The 18,971-nt window shown below is 39.4% G+C and overlaps 2 protein-coding genes across 5 annotated transcripts; both read right to left on the minus strand.

The window, feature by feature from the left end:
• Positions 1-612: 612 nt before the first annotated feature.
• Positions 613-6,246, minus strand: casp3a (caspase 3, apoptosis-related cysteine peptidase a). Its single transcript, XM_083909155.1, has 6 exons — positions 6,160-6,246; positions 5,805-5,938; positions 3,263-3,391; positions 3,003-3,178; positions 2,185-2,296; positions 613-2,096 (listed from the first exon to the last, which is right to left on the minus strand). Exons 1-6 carry the CDS (start codon positions 6,222-6,224, stop codon positions 1,867-1,869), a joined length of 846 nt encoding a protein of 281 aa, XP_083765281.1. The 5' UTR covers positions 6,225-6,246; the 3' UTR covers positions 613-1,866.
• Positions 6,247-7,802: 1,556 nt separating this feature from the next.
• osbp (oxysterol binding protein) lies at positions 7,803-18,861 on the minus strand. Of its 4 annotated transcripts, none has more exons than XM_083909147.1 (19): positions 18,759-18,861; positions 17,691-17,861; positions 17,313-17,521; positions 16,967-17,129; positions 16,759-16,870; positions 16,474-16,672; positions 16,222-16,336; positions 16,050-16,113; positions 15,033-15,200; positions 14,708-14,953; positions 14,361-14,481; positions 14,127-14,230; positions 13,623-13,718; positions 13,309-13,493; positions 12,793-13,022; positions 12,636-12,674; positions 11,492-11,539; positions 10,857-10,895; positions 10,155-10,756 (listed from the first exon to the last, which is right to left on the minus strand). In XM_083909147.1, the coding sequence occupies exons 2-19, from the start codon at positions 17,822-17,824 to the stop codon at positions 10,701-10,703; spliced, it is 2,328 nt and encodes a 775-aa protein (XP_083765273.1). In that variant the 5' UTR covers positions 17,825-17,861; positions 18,759-18,861; the 3' UTR covers positions 10,155-10,700. The 4 variants fall into 4 exon arrangements, 3 of the variants coding, with proteins under 3 accessions (XP_083765275.1, XP_083765273.1, XP_083765274.1); XM_083909148.1 differs by lacking the exon at positions 18,759-18,861 and adding an exon at positions 18,507-18,524; XR_014593116.1 differs by lacking the exons at positions 10,857-10,895; positions 11,492-11,539; positions 12,636-12,674 and adding an exon at positions 7,803-9,602 and having other exon boundaries at positions 9,813-10,170.
• Positions 18,862-18,971: the final 110 nt, after the last annotated feature.

The following is an 18,971-nucleotide window of genomic DNA, read 5'->3' on the forward strand; positions in this document are numbered from 1 at the left end:
AGATGGTTTGGTCACATGCAGAGGAGAGATCGTGATTATATTGGACAAAGGGTGTTGAAGATGGAGCTGCCGGGCAGAAGGGAAAGAGGTAGACCACAGAGAAGGTTCATGGTTGTTGTGAAGGAGGACATGAGGGCAGTTGGTGTAACAGAAGAGGACACAAGATGGAGGCAGATGATCTGCTGTGGCAACCCCTAAAGGGAGAAGCCGAAAGTAGTATAGGAAATATTTGTTAAAAGAAATAAGTGTTTTATCACCGTCCACTGGAAACCTTAGTAACAAGTAATAAGTGTCTTTGTGGAAGCAGGTTTAGGTGAAGTGCCTCTGTGCTGGCAATGAAGAAAAGTGAAGTCTAGTTTTATTTGGCCTTGGGTCTCAGAATCTGGTGGCCCAGTTCTTCTCACCTTCAGGCAAGTCAAATCTGGAGTAGCCCTGCCTATTTACACTTAACACAGTGCACACAAATAAACCCTCTGCAGTGTTTGTGGAGGTTAAATCTTTACAAGATATAAAGAAAAGCAATAAGTGATGCTGTGAAAACGGGTCTTTATCTTTTAGGGAGAAAAACTCACATCAAACAAACTGCTTACAAAACAGTGATATTACAAAAAAATACAGTTTCACAGCAAACTGCAGTGCACTGAGAGGACTTAACAGTGGATTGTCTAATAATGTTGTTGAATTATTCACATGCAATTTTGAAAACACACAGTTCACTAGACCAGTCTTAAAAATGACCTGGACTACAACACAAATTGAGCTTTGCCAGAAATCAACCAACGCTGATGATAATTAACAAACAGTTTCACAAAATGTCTATTAGTAGGTGTTTAAAAAAGAAAAGAAAGAATTTAAAGGTAACATTATAGAAAATCAAGTAACAGCATCACATTGCTCATCACATATTTAAAAACCACAACACCACCCAAAACAACAATCAAGAAGCACAGCTAAATAAGAAAAGTCAAGTATGAATAACTATTTGTGAGTCTCAAATGACAGCATCATGCAGGTTGGCTAACGTTACTCATGAATGCTATGAAGAAGCCAGTGTGTTCCCACTCATTTACTGGCAGCAGTTCATTTAATGAAAGAAAACATTTTGTGAAAAACACTTAGCCTTTAAAATAAGAAAACACACAATAGCTTACTGGATTCTCCTGAATATGATTATTTGATTTAGGCTCAGTTTAGACTCAGTTCTCTGGGCAGAAAGTCACTGAATGACAGCATATGGCTCAAGTTTCTCAAGATTATAAAAAGGAACAAAGAGAAACCAAGAATATAAAAGACACCTGATCCATTGTTGCTTCGACTTAAGTCAAACTGTTGCTGGTGCTGGAGCACATCAATCTTTTCATGATTGAACAGATACAAAAAGGTCAAAACTTCCTCTCAAACTCTCAGTATTTTCCCTGAAATGTGTTTGTTGTAAAGAGCAGAGGCAACTCCTGGCTACACACTGTGAGCTTGGCATTACAAGGTCCCTCTTATCTTCACTGCAGATTCCCCATGATTGCATGAAAAGGAAGTGACTTTTTTATTTCAAGCGTTTACTAGAATAAATATTGGAGTAAAATCTATAAAATGTATTTTATAGACTAAACTCTATAAAATACATTTTATAGAGTGGATGTGTAAAAAGAATGTACCCCGAGATATAAAACATGTATTGCTATATATATCTTATAATAGCACCCCACAAAATAAGAACCTTATAACCCCAAGCTTCTGACAAAACGGCAATTTTGCATCACATCTTAGATGAGGTTTCAGAGATATTCAGTCGTGATGTGTAAACTAAAATGATTGATTATTGGGACACCCAAGATTTTCCCCTGCAGCTGAAGCTCTGCCAAGACTACATCAAGGGACAAAATACATCTCTTTGGTCAGCATGGACACAATGCATGGGATTTGTTTCTTTGCATGAAAACCTGGTGAATTAGAGAGAGACTCAAACTCTACTGCCACCTTGTGGTTCACACGAGTCATGATGTGCTGGAGCTCCAGTTCTTTTCCATATTTACAGATCATGTCGCACAAGGACTGGATAAACCAGGACCCGGTCATAGTATTCCTCCACGAGTAGTAGCCTGTACATGGAATTTGAGTTGTATCAATGCAACATTTGAAAAGGTAGGCTATCCCAAAAAAAGTGTGTTTGAATGCATGTGTGCTGACCTGGTGCTGTGGAGAAGGCATAAAGAAAGTCCGCTTCCACAGGAATCTTTGTTGTGCCATCTTCTCCAGAGTCTGCCTCTATTCCTGCATCCAGATCAGTGCCTCTGCAGGCCTACAAAGTGTGAAAAACAACTGGTCACATCATCAAAGTCAAGCAACTGTTGCTCATATTCAGTTACACATTTAGTTTAGTTAAAGCTCCCGTAGAGTGGTCCTGTCGCACATATATGCGAGCTATGGGGGTCTACTTGCATACATTAACTTGTTTTTATGGTCAAAAACCTCGTAATTGCTGGAAACAAGACAATAGAAATCTCTATTTACTGACGCTCTCGTCAGCCACGCTGTTTCAGACTTAAATCTCACACCCAGAAGACAGACTGTGTTGTGAGTGGCCAGCCAACGAGAAAAATGGCTTCATCACGACTCCTGCCGCAGTCCCTTTTACGACTTTGACCCGGAGTAGGACACAGAGTCAGAAGACACTGTAGCAAGCGAAACACCTCTTCTTCTTCTGCGGTACAATGTACGCAAACGGATATGCCTGGACTAGTGCCCGGACCAGGAGGATCCACTGAGAAATGCTGATTACATAACCGGACCAGGTTTTTTCAGAAATCTGAGCCCGAGATTACAATACAACACAGCGTTCTCAGCAGTGGCTGAACTGTTTGTTTCTAACCTTATGGGCTTCATAAACGAGGTAATGGCGCAGATACACACCAAAAAAACTTTAACGTTAATTGGAACTTCCGTTCTAGGTCCGCTTTAAGCATGGCTGTTTAAATTTAGTGCAGAAGAAACAATCCATAAAATACCTGGATAAAGAAGAGTTTGGGTTTTCCCACCAACGATTTGCAGCGATCACCTCGAAAAAGTGACGTGAGATACTTGAGCTCTACCGAGCGGTCTGTTCCAAAGAATATCCCCTCGTCTCCATGACTCAACAAAACACAGATGAATGAGGCCGAGCAGCTGTGATCTTCCTTTGACACTGAAAAAAACAACAGCAATAGCACTCAATGTGTTGATAAAATGGCTGATTTTAGAGAAAGATGTTGTATGAGGATGCACCTACCAGCTGTTAACACATGTACAATCTGGTCAACTGTCTGGTCATTGTATACCTTCACTTTATAACCCAACTTAGCAAACACTTTCATCATGTTGGCAGCATCTACATCAGTACCATTTCGCTGATTCATGCCTTCAAAAAGGGAGAAAAAAAGTTGTGTTTACTCGACAAAAACATTGAAAACACACTTATGAAGAGGAATCACCATAACAATTTTACCACTGCTACACACTGGAGCACATTAAACACCTTTTTGTGATATGGTGGGAGCTTCGAGTATGTATGACAAATTACATTGTTGTTATAGACTGTCCACCATAGTCGTGGCATTGTGCTCTTTGCATTGTGTCAAAATCAGATAAATCTGCTTAAATGGATACAGTATTATATGGCGCACAAGAAGCAGTTGGTGTGATGATGCATCTCTGTCATCAGAGAATAAAATAAAAGCAGGTGATTGAGATACTGCGATATATCTTCCATCTCTGCTAGTAAATGATGGCGAAGATACTGCAAAACTCGACCAAAAGAAATATTTACAGAATCTGTAATATTATTTTAAAATGCTATTGGCACACAGAAAATGTTGTTTATATGCTGAACAGAGCTTGTGAAAAAGTTGAAACACCTAAATCTATAAGTAATGGACTTACTGGCTTTGAAATTTGCAAAATCACCATCACACTTGCCAAGAACATATGATGCTTTTCCACTACACGGTCCCAGTGCGACTCGCCTCAACACGGCACAGTTATTTTGTGTTTCCATTAGGGATACTACCTGGTACTTTTGTAGTACCTGCTCTTTTTAAATTAACTGATTCTAATGAATCAGTACACCGAAAACAACTGCTTTACAAGTCACAAGTTTGTGTGTCTCGTGCAAAACAAAGTCACGGCAGTTTCATGCCTTTGCCCACGTTGAGGAGGTACTATGGAAAACCAACCAAACCGTGTAGAGTCGAGCATGGCAAAAGCGAGGCGGTACTATGTCGTGGAAAAGTCATTGTTAGTTATTTTTAGTACTAACAGACTGAATACTGTGGGGGAAAAGCATACACAAAATTAAAACAGTTTGCAATTGATTTCATCTGTAAATTCATTGTATTAATATTCTCCGTTTGACTTGTTTTGCAGCACTAAGTTAACCAGATAAAACTGCTCCTTCCAACAAGCTCTTTGTGCATCCTGATCTGAATTTACAGCTTTACAACTTCCAGTTGCACACCGTCACCATTTATAGCAAGTGTGGGTGGGCACAATTATGTTTCAGCTGTCACTGAGCCACCACTGTCTGTTTGAGGAATGAATATCTCTAGTATGTTAGCTACGGCAGCTGTGTGATGACTAGATTGCTCATTTTAAACAGGGGGAAGAGGAATATGCACAAAACTGCATTAACAAGATTCTGTTTTGGTTGAACAGCTGAAAAGACATAATCAAATCTTACAGTCTTAACTGCTGATGATGTTTGCCCCATTCATATGTGAGCAAGCAGTCATGTGTACTCCGTTAGTCCTGCCAAGCGGGTTTGTACACCACAACTCTGACAACAAAACTACATCAGTACAGATCAGTTAATACTGTCATTCTGATTACGCTCACCTTAAAAGTTATATAACAATCGTCCTGATACATAAATTCTCTACTATCTACAACAAACTTTAAAGAGGAACCAAATAAACCATGAATATTCACATGATAACAGCAAGTCAAGTCATGTGGGAAACTAAAACTTCCCGATGTCACCAGGCACTGACAGTAATTGTACTATGTTATGCAATGCAAGGACGCATATATGCCTGCTTGTTCTAATTTTGTAGGTAAACTGCCATGAGATGCAGCAACATGAGCAACATTGACCCATAAATTGAGTCCAGTAGCATGATAATCTAGAAACACCTGGATGCTTGATGTGAAGCCTCATGGCAAGCTAAAAGAGTAAAGATGTACTTTTAAGTTAATTCTATTTCTGTACCAAGACCCTTCATATCAACCAAACAACACCAGGCCATGTATGAACACTTGAAATAACAACAGAAACACCACCCTGACAACACCGAGTCCCACTGTGTCCAGTGATCACACAATTTAATTAATTTAATTTAAGATAAAATAAAATAAACAAGCACTGGCTGGTCGGCCACCTGCACAAAAATTAAATCATCTAACACATAGATTCACAAACACCATCAGGGCTTTCTGACCTCTCACTAAATGTATCTACCATAACTAAAGGCCCAAGTTGGAGATGTTTATGGAAACTGACAGGAAACTAAATATTCCGGTTAGTGGCAGCTGGAGGGGAAAATGAGCAGCCTTTGTGAAGGTTTGTGCTGTCTGATTGCTCTCTTTTTTCTGACTATGACTTTCCATTTTCCATTGTCCAAGTGTAGATATTGCACTTTGCCTACAGTACAATCAAACAACGTGATAATGCTTTAAATGTAAACTGATCTGTCACACATTTTTTTTCCGGTGTTCTTCACGAGAAGTGACCACAGTCCTGCCCAAAGAAGCACAACAACATCCTGCTGAATAAAGACCTGTTTCCCTGTCGAAGTTCTTGTTGTTGATGATGATGCACTGGCCGATGCTGGGGAAATCCAGGCTGTATCTGAAGCTGTGGGAGTGGGACTTGGCATCCACGGCCATGGCGTCAACCGAGGACCCATCTGACCTGAAGGACAACAACAGAGCATGGCTCAAAAAATATAGCAACCTAAATCAATGCTGTACTCAAGACATTCATTCAATGATACAACTAAAGCTAGCGTACTGTAAACAGTAGGTGAGTTAATAAGAGTAGTAGAAATATTGACACCGAACCGCATCGCTGTCTGCTAACGACAAACAACATTGGATGGAGACAGCTAACTAGCTAAATAAATCATGACTCACCGCTGCCCGCCGCTTTGCTTCGCGTCTGTAGAGTCTTCTCCACACCCAGGCCCATTAACCGACATGTTTGAGAGTCGAATAGTTAACCGCAAAACAAACAGTCAAATTGCACGCCCCGCGTGTTAAACAGTAGCCTTCACGGACTAAAGATACAGAAGAAGCAGAGGAGTCGCTAATGAGCGAGTGAAATGAGCTGAGATGAGGAGGAGACCGGCGCGTAAACAAAGATGCTGACGTCACTTTGAGGTACGCTTGTTTTAAACACCGAACAATCCCCGCTGAGCGGAGACGGAGCAGACTTGGCGTATCTTTTTACCTGGCTTTGCCTGATCCTTTACTTGAGTATCGGCTATATTTATATATCAATTATGTCTTACAGATTGAGAGATTACAATCCTTTTCTCCCCGCATTCATTCTTTGGATGTATCTTAATGTTTATATTCGATACTATTGCTTATATTTATTGTTTTTTCTAGTGTTGTGAATAGTGACTTGATTTGCTCTACCTTTCCATAACATTTCATTGCATATGACAAATTATACAACAACATAAACACATCTGAATTCATTCTTCTTTACAATGTCCTGGAGGTAAACAATTAAAATGGTTAATAAAGGTACTAAAATACAATAATAATAATAAAAAGGAATCTTCTTTTAAATTATATTGTTAGTGTTGGTTTGAAATCCCCCAAATTCCCAAAGAAAATGGTCACACTTTCTTTCGCTTCCTGTACTCTTCTTTCTGTAAAGCACAGTGAACTCTGGATATGATATAAATGAAGTTAACTTCATCCCAAGCCTATCAATAACCACATAATATTTAACTATTTTGAATCAAGTCATGGAGGTTAACACAAACTTATCTGAAAATCATACAATAAAACAGTAAAATGTGCTTATTATTGTGTAAAGTACCAGTGCAAACAGTGTAGTTCTGCAGCCATAACTGTAAAAAGTATTCTTTACGAAAAAAAAGGAGAACCAGGAGAAAACCCACACACACACACGGGGAGAACATGCAAACTCCTTGCAGAAAGGCCCTTGTTCTGAAGTTGTCCCAAAACAGGGCTTGAACCCAGGAACCCGGGTCTTCTTGCTGCAAATGCAAGAGTGCTAACCACTACACCAACCAAATTATCTAAAAATAACACCCAGAAACTGGTCTTTATGACATGTTGACAGAGATTAAGTTCTGCTTTGGCTGATGTGTGATCAGTGGTTAAGACCGATACCGCTTTCTGCAGAGACATCATGGTCACAAGTTCAACTCCATCACTGACTGTACTCAATTCCCTTGTAAGTCTCTTTGGATAAAAGTGTTGGCTAAGTGACATGTAATGTAATGTTCATAATGACATGTCAGTGTTACAGAGACCCTGAAAACAATAACACATAACTATGACTTAAAGAATGTAAGGCAAACTTTTTCTTCCATAGCTTTACTAATCTAACTAACAAGTATATAAATTCAAAAAGTTTGTATGAGCTTAAATAAACTGCAAAACCCAAGATTTGCACTTCATCTCCATACCGGCTTTAATATCATCAACCTATAACACAATCCTGCTCAAAAAAGAACATGTATATTTGTTTTTTTTTTTTTAAATGTTTGCAATTCTTCATCATAGTTTGAAAAAAGCTTCCATAATAAACCCACAGTGTCAAAGTTTCCATTTGACTGTCAATCAGGGAAATTAAGTAGAACGGATGTAATGAACCTAAGTGCAATTATGCCTTCAGATTCTTTTTTTTTTTTTTTCTTTGCAAAAACATTCTGAAAACCAGACTAGGGCAAAAACAAAAACAGATCAATTGAAGAAAAAAAAACAACAACATATAATGTTACGGCAACACAATTAAAATCAATGGTTACAAATCAAGAACAGAACAAAGACAGCATGAAAAGAAAACAATGGGCCCATTCGTTAATTAAGAGATATAATGTAGTATCAGATCTGTTCAAATTAATCAAAGTTGAAAATATGAACAGATAAAGCTGAACTAGGTGGTAAAGGATGAGTTGGGTTAAAACGGTCACACTGTTGTCTTCATATTGGAGGAAATAAAAATTAGAAAGAGAAATCAATAAAAGTGCATCCCTGCCTTTTGATTCTGTATTCTCAACAAAAACAGTTAATATCACAATTATTTGACTATTTACACATAAATATTTGCAACATTACACTCTCTCATTTTCATTTTTCAGTGTACTTCTTTCGAAGTACACTTGAATATAAAATGAAATTTAGATTTTCATCAACCACACAGTCCTTCCACCTTAAGTCACAAACAGCAGCGGAGACAAACACGGACACAGAATTCATGGTTTTAAGTTACAGCTTTCTACCTTCACACTGTCCTCCCATTTCTTTTGTCATTTTGTGTAGAGGCACTCTTATTGTGGTCTGTAAAAAAAAACAAAAAACATACTAATAATATGCAAATAATAAAATATCCCAACTCGACATTAAAGCTACAATCCTTGTTTGAAATAAAACAGGAAGACGATAACACTTGCCTCATATTTCACTTCACTAATCACTGGGTCAGTATAAATACAAAAACCCTGTGTCATCTTGAGCTCGGCCCTTCTGCTCTACATTTGAAACGTATTCACATTGCGAGTGTCAATATTTACTTTGAAAGTGAAAGCAGAGTTTAAAGGTTTATCCTTGTGTGAGCAAGAGGCAAACTTAACACACTTCGACTGAAACACATTATGATCATGCTGTTGCATTAAATGAGACGGTGAACATTTAGACTCAAAAATTATTTGCTGAAGGGAAACAACAAAACCAAACATTGGTTCTTGTGGGAATGGGATGTGGGAGTATAAAAAAAGTATTTTCCTATTTTATATTTTCATTAGGACGAAGGACATTTGTTTGGTACCACTAAGCAAGTTATCAACTCACTCACTCACTCACTCACTCACCTTCTACCGCTTTAGGTCGCTGGTGCCAATCCCAGCTGATATAGGGTGAAAGGCGGGGTACACCCTGGACAGGTCACCAGTCCATCACATGGACACAGAGACAAACAACCATTCATCTTACACTCACACCTACAGCCAATTTAGAGCGTCCAATTTGCCTAATCCCCAGATGTGCATGTTTTTGGACTGTAATTCAGTTATTAATAGTATTCAATATCTCCATATCTTAATATATGGAATAAAGAAAGTATAAAACAGATAAATTAAAGAGAAACCCAGTTTCACATATGGGGTCTATATGACAGATGACTATGAAAATAAATGTTGAAATATGCCAACAATGAACACACTGAATGCTTTTAATGTGGTCTCAAACTGGTGTAGGGGAAACGTTAATATGCGACCGTTTGAGAACATTCAGCATGATAATCTATCCAGTGGTGCTGCGTAAGGAAAGAGTCTTTCCAAAATAAAGCAACACAAGGATGGCAACGTGGTGCTTCACTTTGTCCAAGTAAGACGCCATCCACATGAAAAATGCCCGACATCAGTAAATCCACAAAAATACATAAACACCGTGAGAACATGCAAATAAAAAAACAACAACAGAGAAGTAAAAGAAAAGAGACAAAATAAAGATAGTATTAAAGAGGCAGTGAGAGTATGGTTTCTGAACACTGATCAGGTGCAAGGTTTCTACAAAGCATGACGTACATTGTATCAACATTGGTGGTGAAAACGCACTCGATCCTGAGCAAATCTGCGCTGCAATAGTGAAGGTGATGGGTGCAATCGTTAAAAAGTCAAAGGCATTGAAGACAAGTGGATGTCAGGCTCAATTCCCCACTCTAGCTGGTGTAAGACAGGTCACTTCTTACCATTTTCTCATTCTCACACCACTGATGGAAAAAGAGCCGATTAGCCTGTGATCAGAAAATGTTAGGGCATATGTCCCAGCTGCCTTGGTCCTTCGTCTCCCAGTAACCTCCTTTGTAGACATGCAGCGTCTCTCCAGATACAGGGTCGTCTGTCTTCTCAAACCACATTGATTGGTAGTTGTCCTGATGGGTGCCTGAAAGGAAAGAAAGAGAAGTTGTTTACTATGAAGGTAGGAAGGAAACCACTAAGCTCATGGCAACACATGAAGCTTAAATTCAGCTTATGTGCTCACAGACGGTTGGCTAACGGAATAATAAATGTTCTACTGTGCAGATTCTACAATTAGCTAAAGAAAGGACCACTGACACAAACCTAATACTTAAATTAATATTTTCTTTGCTCCTCTATGACAATAAATGGATTGTTTTTATATTTTGTGAACCAAAACTAATTGATTAATAGATAAAATAATCAACATTATTTGACTATGGGCATTATAACTAGTTGCAGTTCTTGTCTAAACAACTAAAAAAAATCTAATGATCAAAAAAGGGGGTCAATAGAGTGCAGGACTAATGTTACTTGCTTTTGACTGGAGCGCCATGAGGACCTTCCTTGCCTTCCACTAAGAGAGCACAAGGTGTAAATGATGTAAAGTGAAAATGGTAGGAGAGGAACATGTTTTTCTTTTTAATCTGTATTCTAAAATAAATGCACTGTATGTTATATCTCAACAGAATACTTGCTTAAATCAGGGGAGAATGACGGTCCATTGGGGGCTGGAAAAAAAAGAGTGAAGGATGAAGGTTTGGTATAGAAATAAAGGAATGGGTATGATCTGAAAGAAGACAAAGAGGGGAAATGTAAAGGGCTACTTGCATGCAACGGGTGTATGTGGAGGAGAGTCCTCTGTGTCAGCTGAGCAACACCAGCACAAACAAAATAAATAAGAATAAAGAAAATCCACAACAATATCTTGTGTACATATTGAGAGTGCCATTTGTAGCATTTTAAGGCCTATAGAATTATACTGATGGAAAGACAAGTTGACCTTCATCACAAGAAGAACATTACGAATTGCAGATATTGCAGATCTAAAGCCACATTTCCCATTGCTTTGCGTTACAAAGATAATCTGTTTTTAAGCGATTTAATCAGATTGAGAAATGCGCCATTAATGGCAAGTGGCGGCAATAATAGTGGAAGCAATAATACTGTACCAAACCACAAATAGTGAATATGAACACTGTAGTTTTCATGAACACTGAAAAAGTACAGTGAAAAAGAATTATGTATTCCTTATTCCAAGTAGCAGCAGCAGGTTACCATCAGGAATGTTTTTCTCCACAAACTACAGCACTTGCTTCAGTAGTTGTGAAGACAATACAATTTAAACAACCCTACTCGACTCCATTGGATTGTGCCATGTTCATTTCTTCTTACTCACTGCTTTGCTAAAATGCCACAAACAGCACTGTTAAAAAGTACACTCAATGTGAAGCTGTGATACTTGCTTTCCTCAGAAACCTCAGTTGCTTCTGTGCCAGTCTTTTGTGCATCAGCTATTTGAAACAAAAATGAATGGGCAGTAAATGTGAATGAGCTGATGATGATACATTTACTCCCAACACCTTCCTACTAGGGCTGCACGATTCGGGAAAAAATATGAATCACGGAGAATGAATTTTTTTGCTTAGAATTGAGATCAGGATTCTCTGGCAAGATTTTTTCAGAAATCGGAATGTTTATTGCACTCATGAACAAAATATTAGAAACATTCAATTAGGCTTTCAGATAAAGTGCTCAACAGTGTGATCTATTTAGGCCCTGAACATGTCCCTGCATAACAGGATTGTTGTTATTATTACTGTGGTGACTTAAGTTACATATTGAGTGTTTCTACTAGCTTGACTCGTGACGTCATAACCAGGGAAAACGTGTGACGTAGTCAGACTGCCACACATTGATTGGTCAGAGTGCTGTCACAGGAAGAGGCACAAGAATCAAACTAAACAATGCCAAACTGTAGATCAGCTAAAAAGACTTAACAGTCCTGAAAATGTGGGTTAATCTCCAACATTTAGCAAGGAAGGGTCTAAAATCTCATAATTTAACAGAGAGGTCTAGTGTATTTAGCGACAGCACTGCTGAAAGCAACACACGTTCTCCTATGTTCTGTGCCACTGCTTGTAAACTCTCAACTGCACAGGGGCTTCCACCTCCACTGAATCACGTGCTTCATGTGTTGAGAGAGAAGGCAGCGAAAATGCTACATTCGGGGTGAGAAACTCCGAGAGGAAAATAGAATTGTTTATTTGCGATGCAGCTAATGAAATAAAATGCAGAAGAATCGTTGTCATTTAGAAATGAGATCAGTTCGCGATTTTTTAACTATTTATCGTGCAGCCCTACTTCCTACTATACACACACAATGTGTAAGAATGTAAATTCTAGCATTACACAACACTATACAACCTTTTGTAGACGTGCTGTTGCTACAACAAACAAGCCAAAATGTGAAAAGACTTTTGATGAATACTGAGTCTTTTTTACTGAGCATCACATTCCAATGATTATTAAGGTTAAAAGAAAGTTGCATAGTGTTGCTTTACCATAAAGAGAACTAGTGCGGGCAAAGACTAATAGAAGAGTACTTGCTTTTAAAGGGTGAGTCATTGATTGAATCCTCAGTGATAGCTTAGGTTTGAGACAGAGACAAAGTATACAAAGACCAAGTGGACAAACGATGAATGGACAGAAACACAAGACAAACTGATTAACTTCGAAAACAATGGCCGTCTATATGTTTTCCTACCTTCCTCTGGCGAACTAGCTGCTTTCACAGCTTCCCTTTCCCTTTCTCGACGGACGATGCGCTGTTTTTCTTCTAGCCTCTGTTTTTCTGCATTAGCCTCATCCCAGCGTCCATCCTCCATTAATCTCTGGTCAGGACGTCTTCGACTGTCTGTTGGTGCCACTCCCTCTTCGGGTTCATTGAGCGTCAAGGCCAGTGAGGAGAAGTAGTACATGTTCTCTGCTCCATCTCTGAAAAAGTATCACAATAAGGCTCAATTCCATTTTCACTCCTTAATCCTTTACCCACCCCTGATACTTGTTAAGGTAGAGGGGTAAGGTGAACTTCAAGGGCATCTTCAAAGCTCTTCAAAGAGATTTTTCAGGGGTATACATCAAACACAGTTATGAGATTTTTCCCAGATTCACAAAAAAACAAGGAAATAAATGTTACCATTATCATGTTAACATAACTCAGCACATCCATTATGTTTAAAAGCTCTTTCAAAGTCCTGATTTCTAAAAATCAACCACTTACGGTAGAGGGTTCTTTCTCCAGATTTCTTTGGCTTTGAGGGTCTGATACACAGTTCTCTGTTTGCCTTCTGTGCCATTTTCACCCTTACTGCTCTGCATTATCCTGGAAAACTCCATCTTCTCATCCCATGTTCCCGACAACACGTAATGGGCCTTTCCTTCTTGATCGGTTACAACTCCAGTTACCTGACAGAAGAAAAAAACAACAAAACACCTTTCCGTTAAGTTTCAAAAAGCCAGCAGTACGTAAAACTGTGAATGCTTCATGTTAAAAGAATAAAATACAAGGAGAAAAGAATATTAATTTAAGTCCACCTTTCTTGGTACATCTCTGGAAAAATAACTGTAGGGAGCAAACTTGAGATGGCAGCGATCTCCTGTCCTGTGATTCACCACATCTATCTCCCCTGACTGTATGGAGAGGATGGAGAGGATGGAAAAGGTCAAAATGTGTCCCATGAATGACAACACAAGCAGAACAACATACATTTACATGTAAACATTCATTTAATTATGTGAAAGTTGTTGTTTAATCGAGTGATAAATATTTCCATTTTCCAACAGCCATCACTGATTAAGAGTTTGCTCAGTGAAATGGGTCTCTCGGTGTAGGGCAATCCAGGTGAAATGTCTCAAATACACCAGGACACTTTATACAATCAGGGACCAGAACTTCACAAAGAGCCAATTGTCTCTACTTGTGAGATTAGGGTGAATGTGATTAAATGTCCATTCATTGAGGGAGAAGGGAGCTGCTGAGGGAATGGATAGGACGTTCAATGTTCAGTTTAATCAAAACTTGCTCAGCTTCAAGGTTACCTGATCGATCCATAATTTTCCCACAATAATGTTGTGTACTGTTGTTGTGACTTTCTTCCAAGAGTAGTGATTGTTGCTATTATCAAATATACACTGGATAGAACCTGGTGTGTGAGAGAGAGGGAACTTAATTATATCCAACAGTGTTCAATTTAATCCTGCATGTACACAACATTAAGGTAACAACTTAAAAATGAGAGACAATTACAGTAACCCAGAGACTAATGAACTCACCCAGGGGCATGATGGAGAGATATTTTCCCCTGAATTTGCTGGCCAATGTAATTTCCTGTCTGAGGGACCAACCTTTTTCAGACATGGCATGGTGAGCTGCAGCAGGTGGGTGGTGACTCACCTGAGAAGAGACGTGTGAAAAAAAACTGTCATGGTTAATTGTGCCATGGTGACCAAAGCATATTCAAGCAAATGAGAATGCTTGTTTTTACAACAGAAATCTGGTAAAAAAAAACTGACTGAGGTCCTGTTAATGGACCTACAGAAGAAAGACCCTATATAAAAAAATACACTGAACAGCTGCTTTCTACAAAAAGCAGCTTGTTAACCACGTTTTGTTCTCATACCTGTTCACACAGGGAGCGATAACCGCAATCTTTATGTCGATCAAGCTCAAATGTTTCTCCCAGCAGAGGATTGAAGGGTTTTCCTGTGCGGTGGACAGTAGTGGAGTAGGAGGAGACTGTGAATGCTGCAACATAACACATCTGCTCTAGAGAACTCTGACATTTAGCAGCCTTATCCAGCAGCTCGTAGTACTCCAAGTCTTCTGACAGACGTTGCAGCATGGAGATTGGTTCATTGAAATTAACCTAGCAGAGAAAAAGACTGATTAATTGTAATGCTTCAAGAAAAGCTTATTTAATACCAACAATTGAATGTGTTTCTTACAGGCATTGGGATCTTTGAGAGCTCCTTTCCGATGCAGTTCTTCATAATGCTCCACAAATTGAGGTAATAATTGGGTTTGTCAGGGATACGCGTCCGCCTTTGTCTAACTGGCTCAAGCTCAAGCGGCTGGGGAGACTCCAGATTGGACGCCAAAGACTGTTCATCAAACTGAAGGAAGACAAAATAAAAAAAGTAAAAATGCTATGTGCTATATGTAAGAAATTTTATTATATTAAATCATAAAATAACAATTGTATTTCATCAGAGATTAAGAGAATTGCAATACTGGCTTCACTGATAACAATGGTGCAGCCAGTGTGTTCACAAAATAGATTTTCATTTGTGGGCAACAAACTCTGTTCATGTTTTGGTCTGGTGTTAAACACACTTTGGCACACTGGATGGCTCTACATAGCAGCTGTGGCCATGTGTCAGAAATGTACTGCGCACGTTACTAAAACCTAAAAAGCCTCACGACCCCTCTCAAAAACTTCTTAACCAAAGGAGCAACATGAGGGTTTTCAGTGAAGTGGCATTCAAATATCGATAGCTGGAAACAGAGAGAAAGTTTAAGACAGATGCTGGTGTGTGTGTTAATACAATTTCCAGGAAAGGGAAACAACATGCAGCCAATGTTAGCTAACGCTCATTCTCTCCCTCGCACACTATGTCGTGGATATTTATCATATACTATTTTTAAAGTTATTACTCATTACTGTCACATTGCCACCTCTGCTCATCACATATTTCTCCACTGATGTGTTTTCCGTTGCTACTCTAAAACACACCTGTTGCTTCCACATGAAAATTAACTAAATGGGTTAAATATTTGGAAAAATAGGACAATGAAACAGTTATGTATATGACCACAGTGTAACGCTGGGTGCAGAGTCGGGTTTCCCATTACGGAAACTTTCTGTGAGTGGCAGCCAGCATTCTTAAATGTTTTGAATTGGGACTACAGTAAAAAAAAAAATTAAGACAAGGCAATTGAATTGAATTGAGAGTTTCACACACATTTACAGACTGATCATCCATTCCGGTCTCAGTGCTGAGCCCACTGACGTTGCTGCCAGATCTCCTGTAAAATCGAAAAGCAAGACAGCAGATATTTTAAAACAAAGCTGTGTACAAGGAGAGAAACCACAAAAAGTTGAGATCTTAAAAATATATCAGTGAAATATTCCACCTGTGATACTTAGGGTCAGCAGGAACAGTTATAAACTCTGCTGGGTCTTCCATAGCATCAAAGAACTCATTGTCATCATCCTCATCGCTTGCATCACCTTTTCCTGAAACACCAGCTAGAGTGAAAAAAGACAGTGATGACTAAAAGGTTTAAAAAGTTCCACTGATCTCAGATGAATAGGGGAGGTATGTGGTATGATAGGGCAAGCAAAAGTTCCAAAGAAAAAAGTTTAGCAGGGTTTGGGAGACTTACTTTTGCTACCCAAGGCAGGATTGCTGAATGAAGGAGGGAGAACGGTGGCTCCTCTGAAAGCTCGCTCCAAGTGGTTGTGCTGTTTGGCCAACTGCTCGAGTGTCTCCTCCAGCCGTATCCTCTGATCCCGTTCAGTCTGCAGGGCCTTCTGCCAGCGTTTATTGTGATTCTGAGCCAGGGAGAGGAAGTCTCGACAAGCCTTAGGACACATGTACACAATGGGAACGTGTTAGAGTCAACAACACTGACCCGTCTTCCTCTGTGATTTAAACAAGTGTACCTTACATTGATCATGGCATTAGAGGTGATTCGGAACAGTGTGGCCCTTTCTGTCACTTGTTTGATTTTGTCCCCCATATCCCCTCCACCACGAATACCCTCCAGTTCTGACAAAGACCTGTGTGATTGTACAAGAAATTAATACAATAATGTACAAATAATTTTACAAAGCAAATATTAAAATCACCATCACCCTTAATTAAATAACTGATACCTTTGGAGGGCAGACCCATGCTTGACAATGAGATCATTGCAGGTGCTGAGGTCCTCCACCTTGCTGGTCATTGTTCGAAGTGTGGACTGGACTTCGGAATTACGGCAGCCTCCACCCTGTCCTGAGGTGGGGGGCACTGAGGGACAATCATCACCCGAGTCATCTGAGGAAGAAGGAAAAGATAATATGAAAAAAACATAGAAACATTAGATAGACCAAACTTTAAAATTATCTTAACACTGACAAATAAGAGAAACCACACATTTTGTGCATAGCTTAGATGCTGCTTTACAAGCTACATCATATTTTCATAGTATGTGCCCAATCAATGTTTCTTTCTTCTCACCAGATTCGGCCTGCATACGGACGGCCTTAGCCTTGGCAAGCTCCAGCGCTGTGATCCAGCGTTGTCGCTCGACTTCTGAGCTGGCCTTCAGGTGGTAGGTTTGTGCTCCACCATTGGAAATGACAAAACTGCACGAGTCTTCAACAGCAATATTGGCTGTGGCCAAGTTAATGGTGCCTCTGCATGTGTGACCCATTTCTGCCTGGGTCCTGTACATAAATATGAGGAAGGAGAGAAGAAACAACAAACAATACATTTGAGATTGTGTAGAGGAAAGTTGTACTATTTTAAAGCAGTGTATTGTGAGAGTAAATTACTTTCCTTGGCATATATATTATGCGTGTGTGTGCGTGCGTGTGTGTGTGGACTACAACTTACCTATAATATGACAATAATCCATTGCTCAAAACAAACCAGCGTCTCTGGTATCCCTTAATGTAGTTTGTCCATTTAAAGAGCCAACCCTTGTATGTGTCTCCAGGAGTTGGAGTTGGGGGCTTAGACTCAGACATCACAACAGCTTCAGGTTTCACTGGATGTGGTTAGAGCCTTGGGGAGGGGATAAACAGCCGGGATTTACATTTCCTGATTGGACATACTGTTGTTCCTTTTATAAACTGGTGTGATTGTTGCAAAAGACATTTGCGTCAAGTATACAATCAGAATCAAATGATCAACTTAAACAGATGAAACCTAACAATAAAAGTAAATAAAAGCAAAGATTCTATTAACATGATTAATAAACTGTCAGTGTGAGTTTTGTTCTTGATTTACAGCAGTTGGTAACAACAGATGTCATGGAAAGAAGACAGATAGGAAACACAGTAGGCATTTAACTTGAGGATGATAAGACATGAAAGTTAAGTGTCAAAGGTTCCTTTCATGTCTGGTTAGTTTCAGTGCAAGCACTACACCTTATTGACTTATGGATGACAACATCCAGAAGAAGAACACAAATTCAACAAGAGGTAACTGCCATAAAATAACAAGATCAATCAACGTTGGATTGGTCATCAATTAACTGAATTAACGAATGCATGCTACACAAATCTCCACAAGTGAAGAAATAAGGTGACAGCTCTAGATATCGAGTAATGCCACCGTTTCTTTCGGCTCCCCCCGAGCCTATAATAAAGCCAAATAAAATAGAATCGGGTGAGAGCAGAACTCTCAATATTACACAACTTAACCCACCGGTAAAATTTCTACGCGAGAAAGCACAGTCTGTGTATTACGATTTTTCTCGAGGAACAAGAAGCCATTTGCAATCGCCAAAGCTACTTAAAATACCGCCAGTCACTGAGCTGAGGCTGAGCTCTGTGCTAGCTAAATAACAGGAAGCTGTCAAACTGACACGTCGCGGAAGATGCGAATCACTTTGAACTGTATATTCTTTGTTTTTACGTGACGTACAACCTTAAGTTCACAGTTTCGTAACACACCTACCTTTCATGTGCAGACTTTAGCCGTCAACTATGCATGGGTGAAGCGGTGAAGCGATGTAGCTCGTCAGTGTTAGCCTTAGCCTCGTCGGAAAGCTACTTGCATGTGCAACAAAATAGCTGTCGATCAGCCACTGAACCGTCAACTTTAGTTCCGCTGAAACACGTGACCTATCTGAGGGTCAAAGGTGTATGTTTTATGTGATGTGTGATGAAA

The sequence above is a fragment of the Microchirus variegatus genome (genome assembly GCF_963457635.1).
Source record: "Microchirus variegatus genome assembly, chromosome: 23".
In the NCBI taxonomy this organism is placed as follows: Eukaryota; Metazoa; Chordata; class Actinopteri; order Pleuronectiformes; family Soleidae; genus Microchirus; species Microchirus variegatus.

Bases quoted from the DNA above. Each gene is read 5' to 3' on its own strand.
- casp3a (XM_083909155.1), bottom strand. From the start codon at position 6,224: ATGTCGGTTAATGGGCCTGGGTGTGGAGAAGACTCTACAGACGCGAAG. The intron at 3,392-5,804 runs GTCTTTATTCAG...CCCTTTTTGAAG, and splicing joins GAACTTCGACAGGGAAACAG to GCATGAATCAGCGAAATGGT. The intron at 2,097-2,184 runs GTCAGCACACAT...TTCCATGTACAG, and splicing joins TGCCTTCTCCACAGCACCAG to GCTACTACTCGTGGAGGAAT.
- osbp (XM_083909147.1), bottom strand. From the start codon at position 17,824: ATGTCTGAGTCTAAGCCCCCAACTCCAACTCCTGGAGACACATACAAG. The intron at 16,871-16,966 runs GTATCAGTTATT...ACAATCACACAG, and splicing joins CATGGGTCTGCCCTCCAAAG to GTCTTTGTCAGAACTGGAGG. The intron at 13,494-13,622 runs GTGGACTTAAAT...TTCTTCTGTCAG, and splicing joins CCAGAGATGTACCAAGAAAG to GTAACTGGAGTTGTAACCGA.